This window comes from Hippocampus guttulatus, chromosome 17 (assembly GCF_054856545.1).
Source record: "Hippocampus guttulatus isolate MCC_2025c chromosome 17, RoL_Hgut_1.0, whole genome shotgun sequence".
In the NCBI taxonomy this organism is placed as follows: domain Eukaryota; kingdom Metazoa; phylum Chordata; class Actinopteri; order Syngnathiformes; family Syngnathidae; genus Hippocampus; species Hippocampus guttulatus.
In genome coordinates, this window is record NC_141277.1 from 10,037,220 (window position 1) to 10,058,578 (window position 21,359).

General features: G+C 42.1%; 2 protein-coding genes across 4 annotated transcripts; one reads left to right on the forward strand and one right to left on the reverse strand.

Annotated features, from left to right (window-relative positions):
* Window positions 1-3,760: 3,760 nt before the first annotated feature.
* On the reverse strand, window positions 3,761-5,723 carry LOC147192078 (N-acetyllactosaminide beta-1,3-N-acetylglucosaminyltransferase 2). Its single transcript, XM_086135224.1, has 2 exons — window positions 5,658-5,723; window positions 3,761-5,130 (listed from the first exon to the last, which is right to left on the reverse strand). Exon 2 carries the CDS (start codon window positions 5,102-5,104, stop codon window positions 3,761-3,763), a length of 1,344 nt encoding a protein of 447 aa, XP_085991350.1. The 5' UTR covers window positions 5,105-5,130; window positions 5,658-5,723.
* Window positions 5,724-6,310: 587 nt separating this feature from the next.
* Window positions 6,311-20,886, forward strand: smad2 (SMAD family member 2). 3 transcript variants are annotated; one of them, XM_086134542.1, is made up of 11 exons: window positions 6,311-6,456; window positions 9,161-9,687; window positions 12,177-12,266; window positions 12,533-12,726; window positions 12,928-13,062; window positions 13,514-13,588; window positions 13,667-13,720; window positions 14,017-14,229; window positions 14,452-14,589; window positions 16,022-16,166; window positions 17,787-20,886. In XM_086134542.1, the coding sequence occupies exons 2-11, from the start codon at window positions 9,431-9,433 to the stop codon at window positions 17,908-17,910; spliced, it is 1,425 nt and encodes a 474-aa protein (XP_085990668.1). In that variant the 5' UTR covers window positions 6,311-6,456; window positions 9,161-9,430; the 3' UTR covers window positions 17,911-20,886. The 3 variants fall into 3 exon arrangements, with proteins under 3 accessions (XP_085990668.1, XP_085990669.1, XP_085990670.1); XM_086134543.1 differs by having other exon boundaries at window positions 9,384-9,687; XM_086134544.1 differs by lacking the exon at window positions 12,177-12,266.
* The last annotated feature ends 473 nt before the right edge of the window (window positions 20,887-21,359 follow it).

Below are 21,359 nucleotides of genomic sequence, written 5' to 3' on the forward strand. Positions count from 1 at the left end.
CTGGAGCAACATCTTAATCGAGGCTCACAGACGTGACGGGAATTTCTTTGCAGCCCCGGCTCTGCAGCAGAGAAACACACACGTGCACGCACACACACACACACACACACACACACACACGTTCTGCTTGGCGGCCAATTAGCAGCCCACGATCCAATGCCAACCGAATGACTGCATGTTGATGAGTTGGCGACACTGTGGGTTTGTGTGTGTGTGTGTGTGTGTGTGTGTGTGTGTGTGTGTGTGTGTGTGTGTGTGTGTGTGTGTGTGAGAGATGAGCTTATGCCCATCACAAGCACGAAGGTATACTGTGGATAGAGGAATATCTCTTTTATGTGTTTGAGGAAAAGAGGGTGATTAGGTTGCATTAAAAAAACAGCTCCATTAGGGACAGAATGAGACAAGAACAAGGAAGTGTGAGTTTGCGTCCTGAGATTTTCTTTTTGTGCATGTGTGTGTGTGTGTGTGTGTGTTCCCAGTTCCCTCAGTGTATGCGCATTTGTTTGCCCACAAGCAGCATTATGAGAACAATGGAGATGATTTACGTGGACCAGATCCTTTGCTTTCTCCTCCTCTTCCTCCTCATCCGTCTTCTATTCTTGCTTCCTATCATTCTGCCCCCACTTTTTTTTCTATCCTGCCTCCACTTTGGGGAGTTCATCCAAGGGTGAAACCACCTTTAAAAAAAACAACTCAGATATTCTCTTTCTATCTCAAAAATATTGACACCAGCCTTGATACAGTATCCCCCAGCAGTGATGTGTTGTTTGCCAGTTGAGGTTTCATCATCTGTTCTTTCTTTGCAGAGAAGGAATATGTCGAAACACCGAAACTAAAATCTGCCTTCTCAGTTGTTGTTGCCCTACTTCTCTATATGGTTCTTCATACTGGCTCCAAACACATGTCTGAAATAAATACACATACTGGTGGATGAGAGGTTGAAAAGGACTTGTAGGTGAAGTAAAAAGCCCAAAGTCATACAATATCTCAATTTCAGCAAAAGTGCATCTATTACAGCTAGATGTCACTCAAAGAATTCTGAAAATACTTTGTTTTTAACCAAATATTTCCAATAAATAGACAAATACAGAAATGCACACTTCAAAATGTTTGTCCTTAAATAAAATAAAGATAATGCTCTCATTTGATTGATGCTGTCAGAGAAATACAGTGCCAGTCTGTTAGTAAATGAATGAATGTGTCTTTTCAATTTTGTGCACCAAACAACTGGAACAACAAATAATAAACCTCACCTCATCCCAATGTCATCCTTTAAAAAGCTGGTTACTGACACTGTACAGTGTACCTGGATAACCTAAATAAATAAATACATGAATATGTATCTTCTCAATGATTGCAATGAGTTAAAGTTATCCAGTTTTCTTCTCTTCATGTTGATTTATAAATTAGCTTGACATCTGGAGGCTACCTGGCGGATGCAAGCGCAGCGGAATCCTATCATGATAAATCATTGTGTGAGACTGCCGCCTAGTGGGCAACTTTATATGACGACCTTTAACATTTGGACCAAGCTTTCGGTTTGTCTGAGAATGAAGATAAATGAATCGTCTTGAATTTGATTTTTATGTGTTTGTGATTTGTTTATGTTTATTGGATAATCGTTTTTTATGACTTTGGTTTCGTTGTAAAAAGGTTATACCGGTACTTAAAAAAAAGCAACTTCACAGCTCAAGCATGTTCAAAATAAAAGTAGTTTTAACTAAATTTGGACAAAGAATATTCAACAAAATAGTCGAGCGTCATGCAAGTGATCACAAGGTAATGGAATAAACGTGCAATGGATGCAGCACTGGAAAACACCCATGTGATTACTACTAAGCAGGCAATACATCCAAAATGGGAGAAGTGTATTTATTCCACATACACTATTAATGAAAACAAACGACCATGCATTGACACCATTGTTTCAGATCATAACATAATAACTTAAGAAATGATTAATCGTACCCCGCCTACTGCACGAAGACAGCTGGGATAGGCTCCAGCACGCCCGCGACCCTTGTGAGGAAAAGCGGATTCAAAAATGGATTGTGACGGATTGGCTAATTGTGAACCATAAGATTATATATAACAAAATATTTTAAAATATAAAAGAAAATGCGGGAGGGGTTTAACTGCAGCTCCACCAAATTTCTGACCCCTAGCCCAGTGTAGCAAAGTACCTGTCTGGCTTCTTCCTCCATTCCAAAATGTATGAATGATTGTTTGTCTTTGAGTATATTCACTCAAATTGAGAGGCAACCAGTGTCGGGTGGACTCTGTGTCTTGCCCAATGTCGGCTACGGTAGGCCTCAGTCCACCTGAGACCCCAATGAGTACAAGCACTATCAAAAATGGATTAATAATTATTTTCCCCAGTTTTCTAAAAGGTCTTAATTTTTCCAAAAAGAGTTATAGAGGTATGTAAGCAGGCTCCAGGTGGCTCAAATGTCTTCCAGGTGGAACCGCACATGCTTGTGCTTATTTCACTACTGGTTTGCTGGCTGGTGGTTCCTCCTGGGACATGCTTGGAGTGTCCAAGTCATGTGACACTCCGACTCCTCTGAGATCTTGTGTGGAAATGTGCTCGGCAATGCGAGACGGCTCCAAGTTGATTCCCGGACAAACCCCTCATAGATAATTCCTACAGATCTGCAGGCTTTGAAGTCAGTCGACTAAAAACAGACTGAAATTCATCTGTCTGCACATTTTCTCCACGACTTATCTTGTTAAAGTGTCACAGTGAAGATGGAGTTGAGCCCATCTGATTTCGGGTGAGAGGCGGTTTACACCCTGGACTGATCACACCTGTCAGTCACGGGGCTGACATGTAAAGATAGTTAGCCATTCACACTTGCGTTCACAAGTCTGAGACTTCAATGAACCTAATATATGTTTAGGACCGTGGGTGGATGGATTGAAACCTAAAACCTTGCCGTGAGGGCGGCTGTGTGAACAACTATTCAACTGAGCTTAACAACACACTTTGTGTCAGGCCGATTGTAAGATCAACCACTTTGTTTTATTGTGAGTGCCAGAGTGAGAGAATTTCTGTTCAGTTAGTTGTTTTCAGTAGCTGTGATGCTCGAATTGAACACTAGATGTCCCTCAATCCCAAAACAACATTTTAGTCAAATGAGCTTTGGAAACGTCTACTGTATATTTATTGAATGTTCAGGGCTGAACAAAAATGAACAAAGTCAGCACACATCTGTGGTGACACACTTGACCAGTATGGAGTGAGGATGCACAAGAAATGTCAAGTATCGTTCAGATAAATTACTAAAGTAAAACACTTTTTACCGTGTTACTATCACAAGTTAAGACATTTAAACCACACGCAGCGTTACATCGCACAAATACATTGTGAAGTGATCATTCTTACTATCATGTATTTTACGATCATAGAAGTTAAAGTCAATCTTGAAAGGGTCCAAATATACTATTGAATCATAAGTCTGTAAAAAAGATTTAATAACTATTATGTTGTCCTTTTAAGACTGTTTAAACTAGATCAGATTTCATTTTCATAATTATGGGCGGAACAATCCACTCAACCGATTAGCCTGTTGAGGATCACAGGGGGCTTTCGTCTCCCCGAGCTGACGTCCAGTAAATTATTGCAAACCACTGGACAACTACGCTGCTGGCATACAAACTATTTGAGAGGATATTGTCCATTTCAAAGAACCGCACAGGCGCCTGAAGGTCATATTTCAAATCTTCATGGCCGTGTTCATCCTAATGAATCCAAATAGAGTCAACATTGAGTGTGCAGATTCTGCAACTTGTGCCATAACGTCAACATTTCTTTCGGACTGCGCCTGTGAACGAGCAGCACGGATTTATAAGCGCAGGGATTTTCCCTGTCTGTCTCTGGGAGATCAAATGTTAAAAAACCTGGGTGGTGACTTGGAGAGAGCCCGAGTCTTAGCAGGCACATTCCCAGGTAAACATCGTCGATTGGGAAGAGACAAACCCTCTGGGATACTTCTTTTAGTCGAAATGCAAGTGAGCGAGAGTACACCACCCCTCCTCCTCCAGCATATGTTGGGTAGGCACCTTTGTAGAAACTTTCTGGTATGTAGTATTTAGTAGATGGATCCCGGTTGGGCACTGCATTATTAATGACATCTCCCACGAACAAATCCATGTGAGGTTCATCTGGAATGGCCCGCCGCAGTTTGTGTTCTTCCCACCGCTTGTTTAAGTAAGTGAGAAGAGCACCAGTTCGGACAAAGACATCATCGTCCCCCTTAAAGATAAATACAGCCGTGGGGCAGTATTGCTGGAGCCAATGCCAGAACAGCAAGTCCTTCAGGGTCAGGTTAAAGAAAGAGTCCCGAAAATCCCACTGGAGGATGTCCCCGTATTTTTGGTTCTCGAGGTCCAGAAAGTTTTTCAGGTCCGGGTGAGGTCCTGTACTGGAGTCCTGCCTTCCAAGCAGAAACACAGTACGCACAAATCCGCCTTTCTTCTCGAACTCCCCTGTCACAAACCCACTGCGCCCCCATGTTTCACGGATGGCTTGCCTGTTTTCAAAGTTCCCCACTTGAGATTTGATGGCTATGAGGAGCATTGGATAGTCAAGACTTGATTTCGTCCCCTTCTTTTTGCACATAGTGGGCTGATTGATAAGGATTGGGTAACTCCTGCAATGCATTGATCTGACAAATGTTTTCATCTCTTCTGGAATACTGTTGACATCATACAGATGAGGGTCTGAACACGTGCGTGACACACAAGCATTGAGACATCCATTCCTAATATGACTTGAACTTTTTGCTTTGGGCTGCCTCAATGTCCCAGTCGCATTTCCTCGTAATATTGGATTGTAGTGACGGTCCAAGGAGTGCTGCAACTGGTTCCACAGCGCATTGTGCTCCAGATGAAGGTTCCAGAAGGGGCTAAGGGGATGAGAGGCCAAGGCACTGGAATTTGCTGAAATCCCTGGAGCAATGTAGTGAATGGTCATTTTCGGGGGAGCGTAGGAGATGGTGACGAATATGGTCACCATGATATAAATCAGAAGATGGCCAGTCATCATGCAAGGCAGCAAGCACATGCAAAGCAGCCTCCCGTTGCACTTGCAGCATTTGCCCATTGCGTGTGGTGAAATCAGGCACACACCTGTACACAAAACAAATATCAATATTTATATACGTTATGTAAAAAATGAACAAAGATGCCTCAAATAACCCTACTCTCTGAATGAAAGGATACCACTGCAGTAGCATGTTTATAACGAGCACTGCAGTCAACCCCCAGGAGTTTTTGTCACTCCGGTGATGGCCCAGTGAGATTTATTAACTCAGTGCATCAGTCTTTACCTGCCTGAAGCGACATGAAAATGAACATTGCAGCTCACACAATATCGAACTATGTTCTACATTCGTTTCAAATATTTTGTCTCTGTCTAACACTTACTTCAATTAAATGTGACCTGACCTCTGTTTACAATCAGTAAAATGGCTTCTTTGCTCAGCTATTTTGAAGTAAGATAGCACAGCAATAACCAACATCATGACCTGTTGTAAAAATGAGAATTGACTGCATCAAATCTCAAAGACAAAAGACATTTCATACCTCATTGACATGAATAAAGTACATGGAAATTAAAAGGAGAAAGACGGAAGATAAATCATGCAAATACTTACAAAAACCCCCAAGACAAAAGGAAATTCTAAAATAGGTAATGTCGACAGAGAGTCAGTGAGGTAAAGAGTCCATCTTGTGATGCACCATTATTCCCGTCTGGTAAAGCATTCCTGATGTCGATGATGATGTAAAATTATGAAAGGGGGAAAAAAACCCTCTAAAATCAACCGGTCGTTGGCATCTCCGCTTCTGAGCAACAAAGTCTCAGGTGAAACAGAGAAAGTACTGCGCATGCGCGTATTTTCGCCCCCAACACGCAAGCCTATATTAAGGTTAATTTCCATGCTTAGGTTAAAACCAGGAAGCAGCTCAGCTGAACTGTGAATTCCTTGAGGAATTGATTTGCATGCAGGTGCTGCCGGTGTAATATTGTTCTGCATTTGCATTATGCTACCAAATTATCTATGAAAAGTTTCACTGACATCAAACTTCCGTTTTAAAGTAAACAGAATAAGAATAAAAGAATAGCAGGGCAATTAAGGTGAACTCGAAACGTCACAATAGTATAGAACTGACATTGGCTTCCACCAATAGAAATATGTCTGGCAACGAAGTCCTTGCCTGAACCAATAAATTCAGCCAATGAAAAGAGAGAAAAGGCGGAGTAGCTGTGGTTCAGTTTATGTGGGTACTAGCTGTTAGTTCAGTTTGGTTGAGCTTTGAATGAGGAGCTCGTTTCGGTTGTTCGGTGGTCGCATACCGACTTGAAAGACTCGCTGGACCAATTTAAAATGAAAAAGCTGGATATATTGACGGGTACTTAAGTGACCACCCGGCACTCTTTCGCCTCGTCAGTCGGTAAGCATGCCTTAAATACTTACTAACATTTGCAAGGGACAAAAACATGCAGCAGACCTGATTATGTCTGTCGGACAAAGTAGCAAGCTTGCTAGCAATTTTTTTTCGCACTCGCTTTTGAAGCCGATGGGAGGAGGAGGAGAAGAAGAAGGACACATTCTAAGACAAAGAACCTCGAATTCATGCAACGTATTGGGACTTTAAAATCATGCCAGAATTGGCCTCGCTTTTTTTTTTTCTCTTTCTCAAAGTCGAGACCGAGCTGTTTGCGGTGGAGCTTATTAGCTTATTCTTCCGACCGCGTGAGTGCTTGTGTGTGTTTTTGTGCATGCGTGTTTATATTGTGGGCAGTTGTAGAGAAGAAGTGGTATAAACAGACCGTTTCTCACAGTGAGATTTGATTTTACAGACAAAATAAAGGCCGCTTATCTTGTCCACAAGGCCCTGCTGGTCGCGATTAGCATTTCATTCTGACATTTTAGCCGTATCAACACGGTTTGAGCTTTTTGTTGTGCCGTTCACAAAAACACTCCGTATGTCATTTGGAAGGTTCGTCTTTCTCACAACACAAGATTTTGTTCCAGCATTGTTGCTTGCCCTTGGTGGTTTTTAAACCGATTCCTGCGTAAGATGTTGATAAATTCCGTAATTAATAGGAAAATAAGTTTCGATATGTTCATTCTGCAGCTGCTGCTTGGCGGTTTTTCGCTCTCCTTTTGTCTGGCATTAAATAAGTCCCCCAAGGAGCAATTATTGATGTAAATCCCGAGCTTTAAATGTTTGTAAAGTGTCGTTAATTTCTGTCACTCTCCCTATTTGTCAGCACTAAACCATTCAAGCAGATTCTTCGAAAGAGCTCTGACTTTCAGAGGAAGACTCCGAAGTGATGATCCCTTCTTTCCTGTTGACAACGTGCCGTTCTCTTTAGGATTTTAAACCCCAATGATCCAGGATGTTCTTCTGTAAATTTGACATTGGTATCGTCTCGTCCGATGGCCAATTTACTCTCACTGCCATGCAGCGGAATTGATCTTGCTGTTTGAATGAGCGATATAATCGGATGAGGTTACACGTGAAGGTCACAGAGCACGACGATACTTGGGGGGAGGAGGGGGGACACATTTCGACTATTTTCAGTGATGTCTTTCTCATGGATGCCACAAGTAAACAACCCGGCACTGCTGACAGAGGTTTGAGAAGAAACCATCGGAGCATGCATGCGCACGTTGACAACATTGTTGATGCCCCTTCTTTAAATGGGGACATATTATGGAAAAATGTACTTTTTCATTGCCAAAATGCAATTAAAGTGAGCCCCCTGCGGTATTGACAGGTGATAGGAAACAAGCCCGACAGGAAATTTGTAATAATTGCTATAAGATTGAACACCAGATGAGGTCAGCTGCCTCAGTGAAGAAAAAAAAAACATGTGCAGATCTGTACAAATTAAAACAGTTGTTACATTCAGTGCTACAAGGGGTTGTTGTCATTATATTTTCTTTTTTAATTTGTCCCTGACATAAAAAAAAAATAGTGAACTGATTGATGTACTGTGCTGAAAAAATATCAATGACGTCAAGGCTTAATTGACTTTGATTGAACTTTCACGTTATAGTCAGTTAACTACAAAAAAAGTTGTTTTTCAGCCCCTAATGATTAATGTTTGAGTGATGGACTCGGGCACATTCTGGGTTATATCGTTGCTGGAGGAATGGAACTGTTTTCTTTCTTATTGTGGGCGTGTTGATGTTGGGGGTGGTTTGGTGTTTGGCTGGATGCACGGAGCCGCTCATTAATTGGCAAGTGTAATTCAGCAGCTTTGTGATGAAGTGCTGACCTCACAACGGGGAAATTGATGCATGCTGTTTTCATCCGAGCTTCTTTTTTTTTTTTTTGACTCGGGTTGCGACTCAACCCCCGCACAGCCAATTTGCACCCACCCTGGTTGTCGTGGGTTCAAAATCTGAACTTGCCACTGTGCAAGAGACACAAACCTGGAAGTCTGGAGATTTCATTGCACCCTGCACAGATTCAAGATGCCCTGAGCATGATGTAGCAAAGCGACCCCAAAACGTACCCGTGCTTCTTATGTTTCACAGTAGATAATAGGTAGCAGCGTGCTTTTATGTGCTTTATTTTCGCATCCGTAAACGGAGCTGAGCACCAGCTTTGTCTCATCTGTTCAAAGGACATTCTCCCAGAAGCTTTGTGGCTTGTCAATATTCATCTTGACAAATTCCAGTCTCATTGTGGTAGAATTGTTTTAGACGCCACTGTTATTATTTTTTTCTTTAATCGAACAATAAGAGTGCATTTTCTCCACACGTGCAAAAAGTTAACCGTGGCACCACGTTTGACCCTGCAGCCGGCCCAGGTTTAATACGGTCTGACACTGCTCAGCTTTAGCAAGAGAAGGTTAACTCTGGTTTTGATAATGGGATCGGTACCTTTGTATGAGATTAGTGTTTGATTAGTATCAGCATCAGCGCAGAAGATTTGTCACCTCTGTTAAGATGGATTAGGTTTTAGAGGCTGACCTAGTAACCGAAAGCTACCCTGTATTGACACAATTAATTTTATCGTAACAAACCAACCGGCCTGTGCACAAATCGTGACAGTTGCCGGTATACGTTCATGAGTCTCTTCATCACTGTAATTTTTTTTTTTTAACATTTCTGTATCTTTGTCCCCTTCTGTGTTTTAGGTTTAGGTGGATGCTCCGTTTTCTGCTCCACCACATTTGCACATTCCATCTAATATTTTCTAATCGTTATATTTTCCGGCCTTTTTCACAAACCCTAATGACTTAGATTGGACTATTAGACAAAATAGATTCGGTCGTTGTCCTTTTATTTCCAGAAGGATTTTAGAAATACAGGCTAACGGTTTTAAATCCCTCTCCCCCTCCCTTGTTCCCTTTACATCAGATTAAGAGGCTAACTCAAAACACTCACGTACACAACGTACATACAACATGTCCTCCATACTACCCTTCACTCCCCCGGTGGTGAAGCGGCTGCTGGGGTGGAAGAAGACTCCGGCAGGAGGCGGAGGAGCAGGAGGTGGCATCGGAGGAGTCGGGGAGCAAAATGGAGGCGGACAGGAGGAGAAATGGTGTGAAAAAGCTGTCAAGAGCCTGGTGAAGAAGCTGAAGAAGACGGGGCAGCTGGATGAGCTGGAAAAAGCCATCAGCACGCAGAACAGCAACACAAAGTGTGTCACCATACCCAGGTGAGATGGGAACACACACATATAACACACACATGCAAACGCTGTTATAGTTGTACTCAAAACATGGCCAAGTGTCACTGAGGAGAAGTCGAAACAGTTCCTGATAAAGTCAAACACCCGTAAATTGATCACGCTTGAATCGGAGTGCAACCAAATTACATCTAGCTTTTTTTTTTAAAAAGGAAGGCTGAAGCATTAGCTGACAGAATCACTGTGCACACACCGACTTTTTCCCTTCCATTCTAGTAAGATGGAACTCATCAATGAACCGACTGGCCACACAGCATTCATAACGTGTCGTCAAACTCATGTCACAACACCACAGACTTGCAAGAAAAACGAAAAGTTGTGCAACCAAAGTCCACTTCTTCATTCAGGTCACACAGGTTAACCTTCAAGGAGAAGTGAAACCGGGGGTGCAGGAAACCAAAAATCTCAGACGTGAAACCATCATGCTTCCATTGTTGACATTGTTTGATTTAATAGTGCACATTTGCTGAAGGTGAAGAGATAGTTTTTGTCTTTCCAGCTGGTAATATTTCGACCAAGCATACAGATTGGAACCACTCGAGTCAAAAAGTCAAATTCCTCCAGGTCACACAAATTGGAATTCAACCACATTTCCCCCCCCCCATCCCCCCCGCGTGGCCCTAATAACATCACTCAAGACGAGGGGTGTAACAATTTATGTATGTCTCGGTTCAGAGATCTTAGTTTGGTTCATATAGGCATACCACGAATGCGCCTGAGTTCCGTGCAGTACCTGCACTTCAAAAAAAAAAAAAAAAGTAGTTAGCGAACCGTGACTTTTATAAATCATTTCCTTGATGTCATTTCTTATTTGTAAAGTGCTCGCATTGCTTCAGAGCTGCAATGGTATATTTCATTTTTACCTTCCAGTGTTTCTCGAACCTGCCTTGTGAAACCTTATCATAATTGCGCCTGAACAGTGTCAGGCAAGCTGGACTCGGAACAGCCGATTATGAACGTCTATCACTGCTGAGTGCCGAGTCTCAGTAAAGGGGGGTAATTGGGCTGCTCGCAGTGACATTTCATGTTTGTTAATTGCACTTTAATGGTAGCGCAACCCTTCGCCTTCACTCTTTGAATTATTTGCGTCTCGCTTATGAAGTGATTTAGACGGTAGGTAAAGACTTCAACAGCAGCAAGGTGAATGGACAGAAGAGATTATTTTTATTTGGGCAAAGATACTCAAGGGCCAAACCCCTTATGGTTCTTCACCAGAGGAATGTGAGAGTGATAACTGAAGTGTTGCTGATAAGGTGTCGGTGCTTTTCAGATTCCTGGTGTCTTCTTAGATGTAGATTCAAAAAAATATTGTTTTTTTGATCGCCTATTATGCTTCACGGCATGATGTTTGATCCAAATGCTGTCACTGTTATCACAACTCAGTTGGTATTGTAGGCCGCATTTTGTTCCCATTATTGCACAGCTACTTTTACGATACTTGAGCACCGTATGCGCTTCTGCTAAGTATTGTTTTTTTGTTTTTTGTTTTTTTAAAGTTGTGATTCATCTCGCCACAGAGAACTTTCAGATGTGGGTGCGTGTGGCGTAACGCCGGCAACAAACGAGTGCAGATTTCTGTCAACAAAAAAAAGCCGTGCAGCGAGTGTGTAAAAGATCACAAGAATGGGCGGGATCCTTAACTATTGGTAGTCCAAGTTTCACTGGTTTGCATGCAAAAAAAAAACGAAAACAAAAAGGATGGTGGTTAGTCGTGTCTGCATGCATGTGTTGCAGCATCAGTCATAAGCCATACACAGTACTTTTCCACCAATTGTCTGATGTTTTATTTATTTTTTTATGTGGGTGGTCTCGTCTTCCTCTTGACATTTTGAACAGTCATTTGCATTTCTTTTTCTTTTTTCATGTCTTTTTTTTAAGGGTGGAGTGATTGTTGTGTGTGCAACAAAATAAAGTTGCCCACATGTCAATCACAACAAAAACAAGATACATGCATTTTAAATTATGTATGTGATCTTGTGTTAACAGACTTTGCAGGAGCTGTACATGAGAACAAGTAATTTTAGCTTTGAGATGATGACATTTGACAATCGTTCAAAACGGTTTGCTCACTAGATTTCTGAACAGAAAGATAATTGTGCTTTTGTTGAAGCAGACAAAACGAAACAATTGATTTATTCTGTAATTTTTCTAAAAGAAAATTGACTCTGCTATACTTTCTGTCAAAGTCGGATTTGTTTCTTAATTGCTACAGTTAGTCTCTGATAGTTATAATTTAGGGGGTATTTTATTTTCTGATTCGATTTTGAACAAGAGACCAACTGTTTACGCATCTGTAATTTCATCCCACGTATTTGGAATGGAACATCACACATTTATTGTCTGTTTGCTTTTATTTTTGTCATTTTTTGGCTCATTTCCTGTGTGTGTGTGTGTTTGTGTCCGTGTGTGTGTGTGCGTGCGCCTGTCTTGTGTGTATGCACGCATGTGTGTATCTATAGCAATTGCTCAGATCTATGGGGTCTAGGGTCAGGCCACATGATAGAGCAGTGGGACTCTTCAGGCATGTACGGATACTCTGACCACAACAGGTGAATACACTCGCACAAATTCTGCATTATTGGGGGGAAACGTGCTTTAAAACCAACCATGCCATAGTGTTATGGCCTTTCAATTAGAAAGACCTCAGTCTGTATTAACGTTTTATGTATAAGTATATAAGTACCGGTAATAGCTACCCATTGAACTAGTGGAACTCATTTGGTTCGGCTTACGTAGGTTCATCCTTGTTTTTGTACATTAGAATTTTTAAAAAAATGACATCTGTTAAAGACATCGGCTCTCCAAATGCTCTCAGGTCGCTGGATGGCCGTCTTCAGGTGTCTCATCGTAAAGGCTTGCCGCACGTCATCTATTGTCGCCTATGGAGATGGCCCGACCTCCACAGCCACCATGAGCTGCGTGCCATTGACAACTGTCAGTTTGCCTTCAACCTCAAGAAGGATGAAGTGTGTGTCAACCCTTATCATTACCAGAGGGTGGAGACGCCGGGTAATGATCTCTTTGGAATCCATTTTAAATACAGGGACGGTATACACTGCTCGCGCTCATCATCAGGCTGCCATCTGCATAATTCATTAAAGGCAGATGAAAAGTTATGGATTTTATTGGTGCTGCGTAAGACTGACAGTTGCATGAAAAAAAAAACCCCCAGAATAGTTGCAGTTTTTGTCTTGTTTTTTTTTTTCACAGTGCTGCCACCAGTTTTGGTGCCCCGCCATACAGAGATCCTGACGGAGCTTCCACCTCTAGATGACTTTACAAACTCCATCCCTGAAAACACCAATTTCCCAGCCGGCATAGATCCTCCTAATAACTACATACCAGGTCTGTAAGCAGGTTAACCCTTTCTGTATCAAATATGGTTCTTGCTCAAGGTATTCATTTTATAATAGCGATGTGGATCAAAATCAAACTGGCAATACCACCAAAGCGCTTGACTTTTGAGTCCCACTCTGACTGAACGATAGCTTTGTACTGAACTTTCAGCCTAACTTTTTAAGTGTCCAAAAATCCCCCCAAAAGGTTTTTCAGTTTCAAAACGATTTGTTGCTGAAAAATCGTCAGACATAGGCACACCAACAGTTGTTACAAAAGAAAAGAGGTGAAAAGAATGAAAGACCGCTACTGCGGTCTTTCACTTCATCTGTTTGTATTTTAAAGTTAATCGCCCAACCTACCCCTGAAAAACTTAGCAGCAAGATGTTTATCTGTCGCGTATGTTAGCGTCCAGTCATGAATGGATTTACATATTTCTTTATGCATCATGCTTTGACAGAGACTCCCCCACCTGGCTACATTAGTGAAGATGGCGAGGCTAGCGACCAGCAGATGAATCAAAGTATGGAATCAGGTAAGCTCGTTTTGTCTTTTTTTCAAAATTGTACCGACCTATTATTGTATTAACAAGCGTGTGCGTGTGTTGTGCTAGGCTCACCAGCAGAATTGTCACCCAACACCTTGTCACCTGTCAGTCATGGCCTGGGTAAATGTCTTTATCTTTATTTATTGATTTCCTTCTGTTGTGTTGGGAGTTTGAAGCAAAAGCTAAATTGAATTTCCCCTCTGGGGATCAATAAAAGATTATCCTATTTGTTGAAGCTGAAAATATTAAGTCATAATGGCAAAAATAACCCCCTTTTTTTTTTAGCTTGTTCCATTTCAAGGGGTAGAGAAAAGCTTTTTAGAATATATTCAGTTTTATTGTAGTTCCACGTAGTCGGAATGAGAAACACCAATTCCCAAATGAAATCTATTTTTATGACGCGCTTTTCCCAACAGACCTTCAGCCAGTAACCTACAGTGAACCAGCTTTCTGGTGCTCGATAGCCTACTATGAGCTCAACCAGCGCGTTGGAGAAACATTCCATGCTTCGCAGCCTTCTCTGACTGTGGATGGCTTCACCGACCCCTCCAACTCTGAACGCTTTTGCCTTGGGCTTCTCAGCAACGTCAACAGGAACGCGACAGTTGAAATGACACGGAGGCATATAGGTAGGCATGCTTCGGTTCTGATGACCAAAGCTGGGGAAATACCGTTACTTGGAATTCTATACCAGAAATAGGGTGAAGTCTTCTAAAGTTCTAAACACAATACATATGGGTCCATACCCACAAAAGTACAGAGTTCGGTTCTCATTCCTAATTAGCAAGCACAATGACCAATTCGAATGTCTCAAACGATCTAGCTTACACGATCTACCGTTTTCCCTGCAGGTCGTGGAGTGAGGTTGTATTACATTGGAGGAGAGGTGTTTGCCGAGTGCCTCAGTGACAGTGCCATTTTTGTCCAGAGCCCTAACTGCAACCAGCGATACGGGTGGCACCCTGCCACCGTCTGCAAGATACCTCCAGGTTTTTACTCCTTTTTTTTTCCCCTACGATATGAGGCCAAACCTGTCTTAACTTTGCCATTCCAGTGCTTCTGTAACTTTTCACACCAACTCCCAGTTCAAAAAATGCATAGCGCTACTCACACCAGCAATAATGACTGACATTAAAATACAGCAAGGGGAGGGGCTAACTTAGCAGTCAACGTGTTTTCACTGGCCCTTGCAAACATCGCTGAACAGAACCAACACATTGGCTCAGTTATGTACATGGCTACCGCTTGTACATAACTGACAAAAATCTCAACTTAATAGATTTTTGTCACTTGTTCAATAATTCTCATAAAACTGTTATCCTCTCCGAAGAAAAAAAGCAAAACACATACACAGACAGAAATCTTTTTATACGAGCTGAATTGTACGCTGACGGTTCCCGTAATGTTCTGCAATGTGACAGTGTAATGGTGAGATAAGGCAGCTTTATTTGTCTGGCGCATTTCATAACCAAGGTAACTTAATGTAAAAGTACAACCTTTAAATACGAAACAACTAGACATTTAAAAACAAAGTTCTCAACTAAAAAGCTCGCTTGCTAAAAGAACATACAGCGTAAGGGCGAAAAATAACTTTTGAAGAGCTTAATAGTAGCCTTAAGAAGAAAAAAAAGCGTTATTTCACTTCACTTCTTGGCATCCAAAATATATCTGAAATTCAAAGCGTATTTTCTCTCACTAACTTTCCCCCCTTGTACTGAATTGCTGCCATAAACCACAACAAATGTGTATCCTGTCAATATCTCAAAATGACATTGAGATAATTACAAAAAGCAAAAGACAGTCTAAGTAGCAAGTTGGAGCAGAATCTGAAAAAAAAACAACCCATGATGTATTGTAATTACAGTTCCTTTTGAAAAAAGGAAGCCCTCAAGGAAGAGCAACTGATGTTCCCCACAACATGACTTGTTTTTCCGCAGACTCTCACCCACACAGGCTGACTAATGTGTATCCGTGCAATTTTGAACATTTCATTCTTGGCAAGAGCGGCAGCGTGCAACGGTGTCATTCGGCGCCGCACGTTTGTGTCGAAGGCAAAAGCAAGCGTCACATGACGGAGATGTCAGGGTCTGCGCTGTCAGTCTGTGTGAACCACCTCCATCATGCAGCCCCCCCCCCCCCCCCCGACGTTTCACAGCACAGCAGCTTGTCATGTCCACATTTGTTTTTGATAAAACCATGTTGCCAAATGAACTCATTTCTTCCTTTCATTGTTTTTTTTTTGTTTGTTTTGGCGATATCCCTTTGTATTTCCATCAGAATAATGTGGGGGTTTTTTAAGGCAAAAATATAGCCACGGGTTATGTGAGGGGGGCGGGGGGGATGGTGTGCCGTACATATGCAGAAACATGTTCCGAGCAGTGCAAACCAGATGAAATCTAATCTTCAATCTTTCACTTCTAGGCTGTAATCTGAAGATTTTTAACAACCAGGAGTTTGCCGCTCTGCTGGCGCAGTCCGTCAATCAGGGATTCGAGGCGGTCTACCAACTGACCAGGATGTGTACCATTAGGATGAGCTTCGTCAAAGGATGGGGCGCCGAGTACAGGTGTGTGCGTCTCTTAACACATCCTCTAACAAGAAGGATTGACCTCAAACGGTTGGGAGAAATTCATTACTTGAAGCTGTAAGAATATATCTTTCTAATCACTTATCAAAGTTACCGTGGTGTTATGTTTGCCTTTCACTATTTACAGTGGTTGGCCATTTCTAATTTAGTGGTTTGCATAGCCGACATGCCGCCAGCGTCATTTCACGCCCAATTTCATCCACTTGAATGGCAAGCATTGGGCAAATGGTTGACTACAACCTATTTGCCCAATGCTGGGACGGGTTCCCGACCCCCAAGAGAATGAAATGGGACAGAATCAGCATACAGTAACTTTTCAACTCAACTTTATTTTAAAAACAACTCCAGTTGCATCAAGTACAAATCACGTATATGAAAACAAAGATGGTTAAAACACGACAGTAACAACGTACAAATAGCCATAAAACAATGCTGAGACAGAAGCCAAAGAATAAAAATGTGTTTTAAAATGAGTTTGAATGATGGGGAGCTTGCCTAGCTTTAAATGGAAGGTCATCCTCAAAAAGCGACCGGCAACGGAAAAAGCTCGATCCCTCCTCGATACCTCCAGTTCGTGACTTGGTCCGCTGACCTGACCTCAGGAACCGGGCAGGTGCGGACAGGTGGAAGAACTCGGGACAGGTAAGATGGGCGAGACCATTTCAAGATTAAAAGACAAGTAAAATAATCCTAAAGTGTACAGTCAGTCGTTTAACTTCTGCTGGAGTGAAACCTTTTATTATTATTATTTTTAAAAATTGTGCCCACATCTTTTGTGGGCTCATGTGAGAGTCCGGCCTGTACGGCGACTCTCGTCCAAAACCACCTGGGATAGGCTTCAGCTCTTCTGCCACCTCACGAGATGGAGAAGACGGATGAATGCTATGTATCAATTCCTTCAGGAGAGACTGCACAGCACATCATGCCAGTATACTGTAACTCGCACCTTCAACATAAGCCATCTGTGGTTGGTCTGTTGTACTCAGCTTGATTTGAAGAGTAATGCTTTGTACCGTAAACAAGGATTAAGCTGTCGCTTGCTTCTACTCCAGTGTTCCCGTGCACCTGTACAATCCCTATTATATGCTGCTTTTGTTGTCAAATGCGCACGATCACAGCACATTTGTCCATCCGTCTGGCCGTCTAACCATCCATCCAGCAAACATCTGCTCTCTCCCCGGCCCGGTTATTATGTTGTAACCTCCCCAGCCGCCAGACAGCACAGTCAGTGGGGGTGTTTTGCTTTGTCGTCATTGGTGGGCCTTAAGCTGCTGTGGAGCCTGCCTGGTTAGCCGTCGGTGGCCCCGCCGCTCAGGCCGACGGCGGTCGGCTCTGTTTAATCATGTGATCTTACTTTGCCAATGAATTACCGCCCACATATTTTGAAATTGTCATATGAACTGCGTTCGATTTAATTCTGTGATCGCTAAAAAGATCACTCTGTCAGAATGCTCCAAATTGGCTGTCACTCAAGAGGTTCTCTTTTTAGGAAGTTTGGATCATGTCCGAGCGGTAATTATCAAAGCGTTTGCTTTTTGTCGTTGTTGACAAGCACCCCATTTCATGTTCTTATCCTTAAGCGGTGTTTTATCCCTTCAGACGTCAGACGGTCACCAGCACTCCCTGTTGGATCGAGCTGCATCTCAATGGCCCCCTCCAGTGGTTGGACAAGGTGCTGACCCAGATGGGCTCGCCCTCTGTGCGCTGCTCCAGCATGTCCTAAACAACCTCTGGCTGCCGCAGAAGACATTTTGACATTTCAAACTTTCGACCAGCATCTTAAAGGCTGTACGCCATGATGGACAAAACATCATTAAGATGAGAAGAAACGCATCCAAAGGACCGCAAGGATGAGAGAATGAGCGTGCAGTCGTGGAATGTAAACTTCACAGTGAGCCTGATTTTATTCCTTTTTTTCGTCTGTTGGATCAACCTCAGGCTGACATTCCAATCACCATGGACCTAATAACTGAAGTCGCTCCGCATATCCAAAATGACAAAGAGTGGCGCCTGTTCACGTTTCAGGTATTTGACTTGAGGTGCTGAACCCAACTCAAGACAACAAGACGGGCTTGTTGGGGGGGGGGGGTGGACTCTCTCGCCCACCAAGGACACCTTGCCTCCTCATTGCCTCGCGACCACGCCACAAGCTGGATTCAGTGTTAAGAGTTTTCGTTTACACACGTTCGACTCACAAGTCCGACTGCTACTCTCTGGATTCAATGTTCAAAATCACGTTTCTCCGTTTTCAGTGACCAATCGTTTTATTGAAGCGAGCGTTCCCCGTCAGCATTGACGACGGCAAGAGCAGCCGGTCGGCACACTCTTTCTCTCGCTTCCTCACTCTGTTCTATGCCATTCCATCAACTTCGTTGTATCAAAAGGAGCTGTGGTAGGATATTCACACGTAAATAAACTTGCAGGAAGAGAACATAGTCTGTGTCGCCTCCCCCCAGCTGTCACAGTCCAAAAATACTGCATTCCGTTAGTCTCGATTATGCTTGAACTGATGCATGGGTGTAATGTATTGATAAGAATAAAGAAGAGTCCTAAATTGTGGGATGGTGGGGGCGATACATTGCCTCAACGTTATAATTGCACTGCCCCAAATTATGCACCCCTTATTCTTACTACAAAAAAAAGTTGCCTTTAATGTAAAATACGTCAAGAAATACTTTAAAATTGTACAGATAGGAATGTTGAAAACCCCAACAGCCTATTTTTTGAAATAGTCACTATGAAATCATTTATGTCCATCTTAATTGGCTTATGGGATAAGCACTCATATGATTTCCCGCTGAGTTCTTGTCCTCGCCGAAAAATAGCTGGTTACAACATTTTAAGAGTCCCAGCGTTTTACTCAAATCTATTCAAGCTTTAAGCATTAAACCGAGCAATTATACCGCACAGTTATTTGTGGTTTTATTCTTTGTGTTTGTATCTTAATTAAATACCTACAGGTATATGCAAATAAATGTTTAAATTTGTCACCGCTTTGCCCAATGAAATGATTAACTTACCAAGTATGCAGTATAGGATACAAAAGTGTCGCTTGGCCACCCACTGAAAACTCATGAGAAATGATCGTTGTCCTGACTATCAACTTTGTATATTTCTTCACTTTCCCGTAAAAAAAAAAGGGATTAGTTTGAAATGACTTTTTGTTACAAATTTGGAATCTATGAATAAAGACCCCTCGAAAAAAAGGTGGTTACTTGGATCAAAACTGCAAATTTCTTATGCTGTTCCAAAGACAAATTGCAAGTTTGTACAAAAAAAAAAAGATCTATATTTATATTGCTGACAAAAACCTAATGCTACAATTTGTTCCACTCGGTGACATATGTGATATTTATTTGGATCGGAAATACTCAAAGCACACCAGAATTTTGCCACCATCCCAAAAGATAAAGAAGAGATGTTACATGTTTATTTTTTATTTTTTGTCTTAAGGTGCCGTAGTTTTAAAACCAGCAGTTGAGCAATACAGAATCACAATTTCATTCCCTGTTCTTTTTGTGAGCGTACATATGGTGGATTCAAATTCTAGTGTTGTCTTATTGAAAACATTTGAGCAACATTCATTCCGGTTTGCAGTGTTTTAAAAAAACCCTTTAGGTTGTGCACGTTTACGATGGTTTCTCATCTGCTCTTCGGGGTCAGTGTCGCTCGCGCGTGCCCCAACCATGAGGGCGTAAGCACAACGTCAAGATCAGTGGGACACGTAGCTGTGGCGTTTGTCTCGCCACATCTTTGGGTGTTACATTCCAGATTTATTGTTTATGTCGAACGCCAAACTGACAAGATTCGTAAATGGTGCGTGTCAACCCAAAACGGCGACGTATACTGTATGACCTTGCTGACCAAGTTGAATGAACGATTTGACTTTTTCCTTTAGGGCGGCCTTTTTTCCCCGATGTTTTGATCCAGTTGAATTGTTTCCATTTGTATGGATCAATTGAAATCATACTCACTAGTACATAAACTGAACTAGCCCATGGCAGTTATGTTTATCGATATTTCATGTTGGGTTTATTTTTTTTAACCTTTTTTCGGCAATACTTTGCTGGATTTCTCAATGCCAAGGTCAGGACATGATAAAAAGAAAATGTAGTTTCCTTCAAGTTGTCGTATCAGTGACACGTAGTGTTTTGTTCTATGCATTGACATCAGATTGTATTTTCAATACATACAGTACAGTAGGTGTTTCCCCAGTTGATTAGCTTATTACTACCACTGTGTACATATATTGCAAGGTTCCAGCGAGCCTCTTTTTTTTTCTCCCCCCCTTCTTTAAATGAGCATCGCCTTGTTCTGCAGTTGGCTTTTTCACTCCGGAGAACGAGCTGAGGCTTTCTGAAGGGCACATCTACACACATTCTTATTAACTGTTTTTCTCTGTGAAGGACAAGTGTGGATTCCCAAATGAGCCTCTTTTTTTTTTTTCTTTGGAAAACAACTCTGCAGGGGAAAATTGCGTCATGCCACATGTGTTGTTATTGTATAGTTGTTCCTTTTGTTTTTCATTATGTGCTATTTCTTTTTGATTTTTCTCCCTCTGCTTTCCACTAAAGCCTATACAGTTTGGCAAATAAGCTGTGAGGGTATCTGTCTTCTTCAAACACTGAACTTCATACATGTTCCAATTATGAATGAGCAACTTCTGACTATGTACACTAATAAAACTGTTATGATCCAAGTCAGAATGTGTGTTCCATGTGTTGAGTGACAGTAAGAGGACCATTCATTTTACTCTTAGTTGGGCACTGAATTTATTTGTGTACACACTGGACTCGTTGCCATCCAATCACACAGCCAATCGTTCACACACCCATTCACATGTATGACCAATTTAGTCTTTAATTAGCTTGTTTTTGGAATGTGGGAGGAAGTCCTTGCAAGCAACATGCAAGCCCCGCCCATTTAATAATATAAGCTATTTATAATAATGCTGTCTAAATTGTCCCTAGGTGCGAGTGTGAGCGCGGATGGTTGTGTGTGTCTGTGTGCCCTGTGATTGGCTGGCAACCGGTTCAGGGTGTCCCTTGCCTTCTGCCCGAGGACAGCTGGGTTAGGTCCAGCCCACCATGCAACCCTTGTGAGGATAAGCGATCACCTGCTGTAGACTGTAAATTTCCCCAGTGTGGGACAAATCAAGGATATCTTATCTTG

Excerpts from the sequence above, each read along its gene's own strand:
- LOC147192078 (XM_086135224.1), bottom strand. The coding sequence starts at position 5,104 with ATGGGCAAATGCTGCAAGTGCAACGGGAGGCTGCTTTGCATGTGCTTG.
- smad2 (XM_086134542.1), top strand. The coding sequence starts at position 9,431 with ATGTCCTCCATACTACCCTTCACTCCCCCGGTGGTGAAGCGGCTGCTG. Across the intron at positions 13,063-13,513 it reads TCCTAATAACTACATACCAG|AGACTCCCCCACCTGGCTAC; the intron begins GTCTGTAAGCAG and ends ATGCTTTGACAG. Across the intron at positions 13,589-13,666 it reads GAATCAAAGTATGGAATCAG|GCTCACCAGCAGAATTGTCA; the intron begins GTAAGCTCGTTT and ends GTGTTGTGCTAG.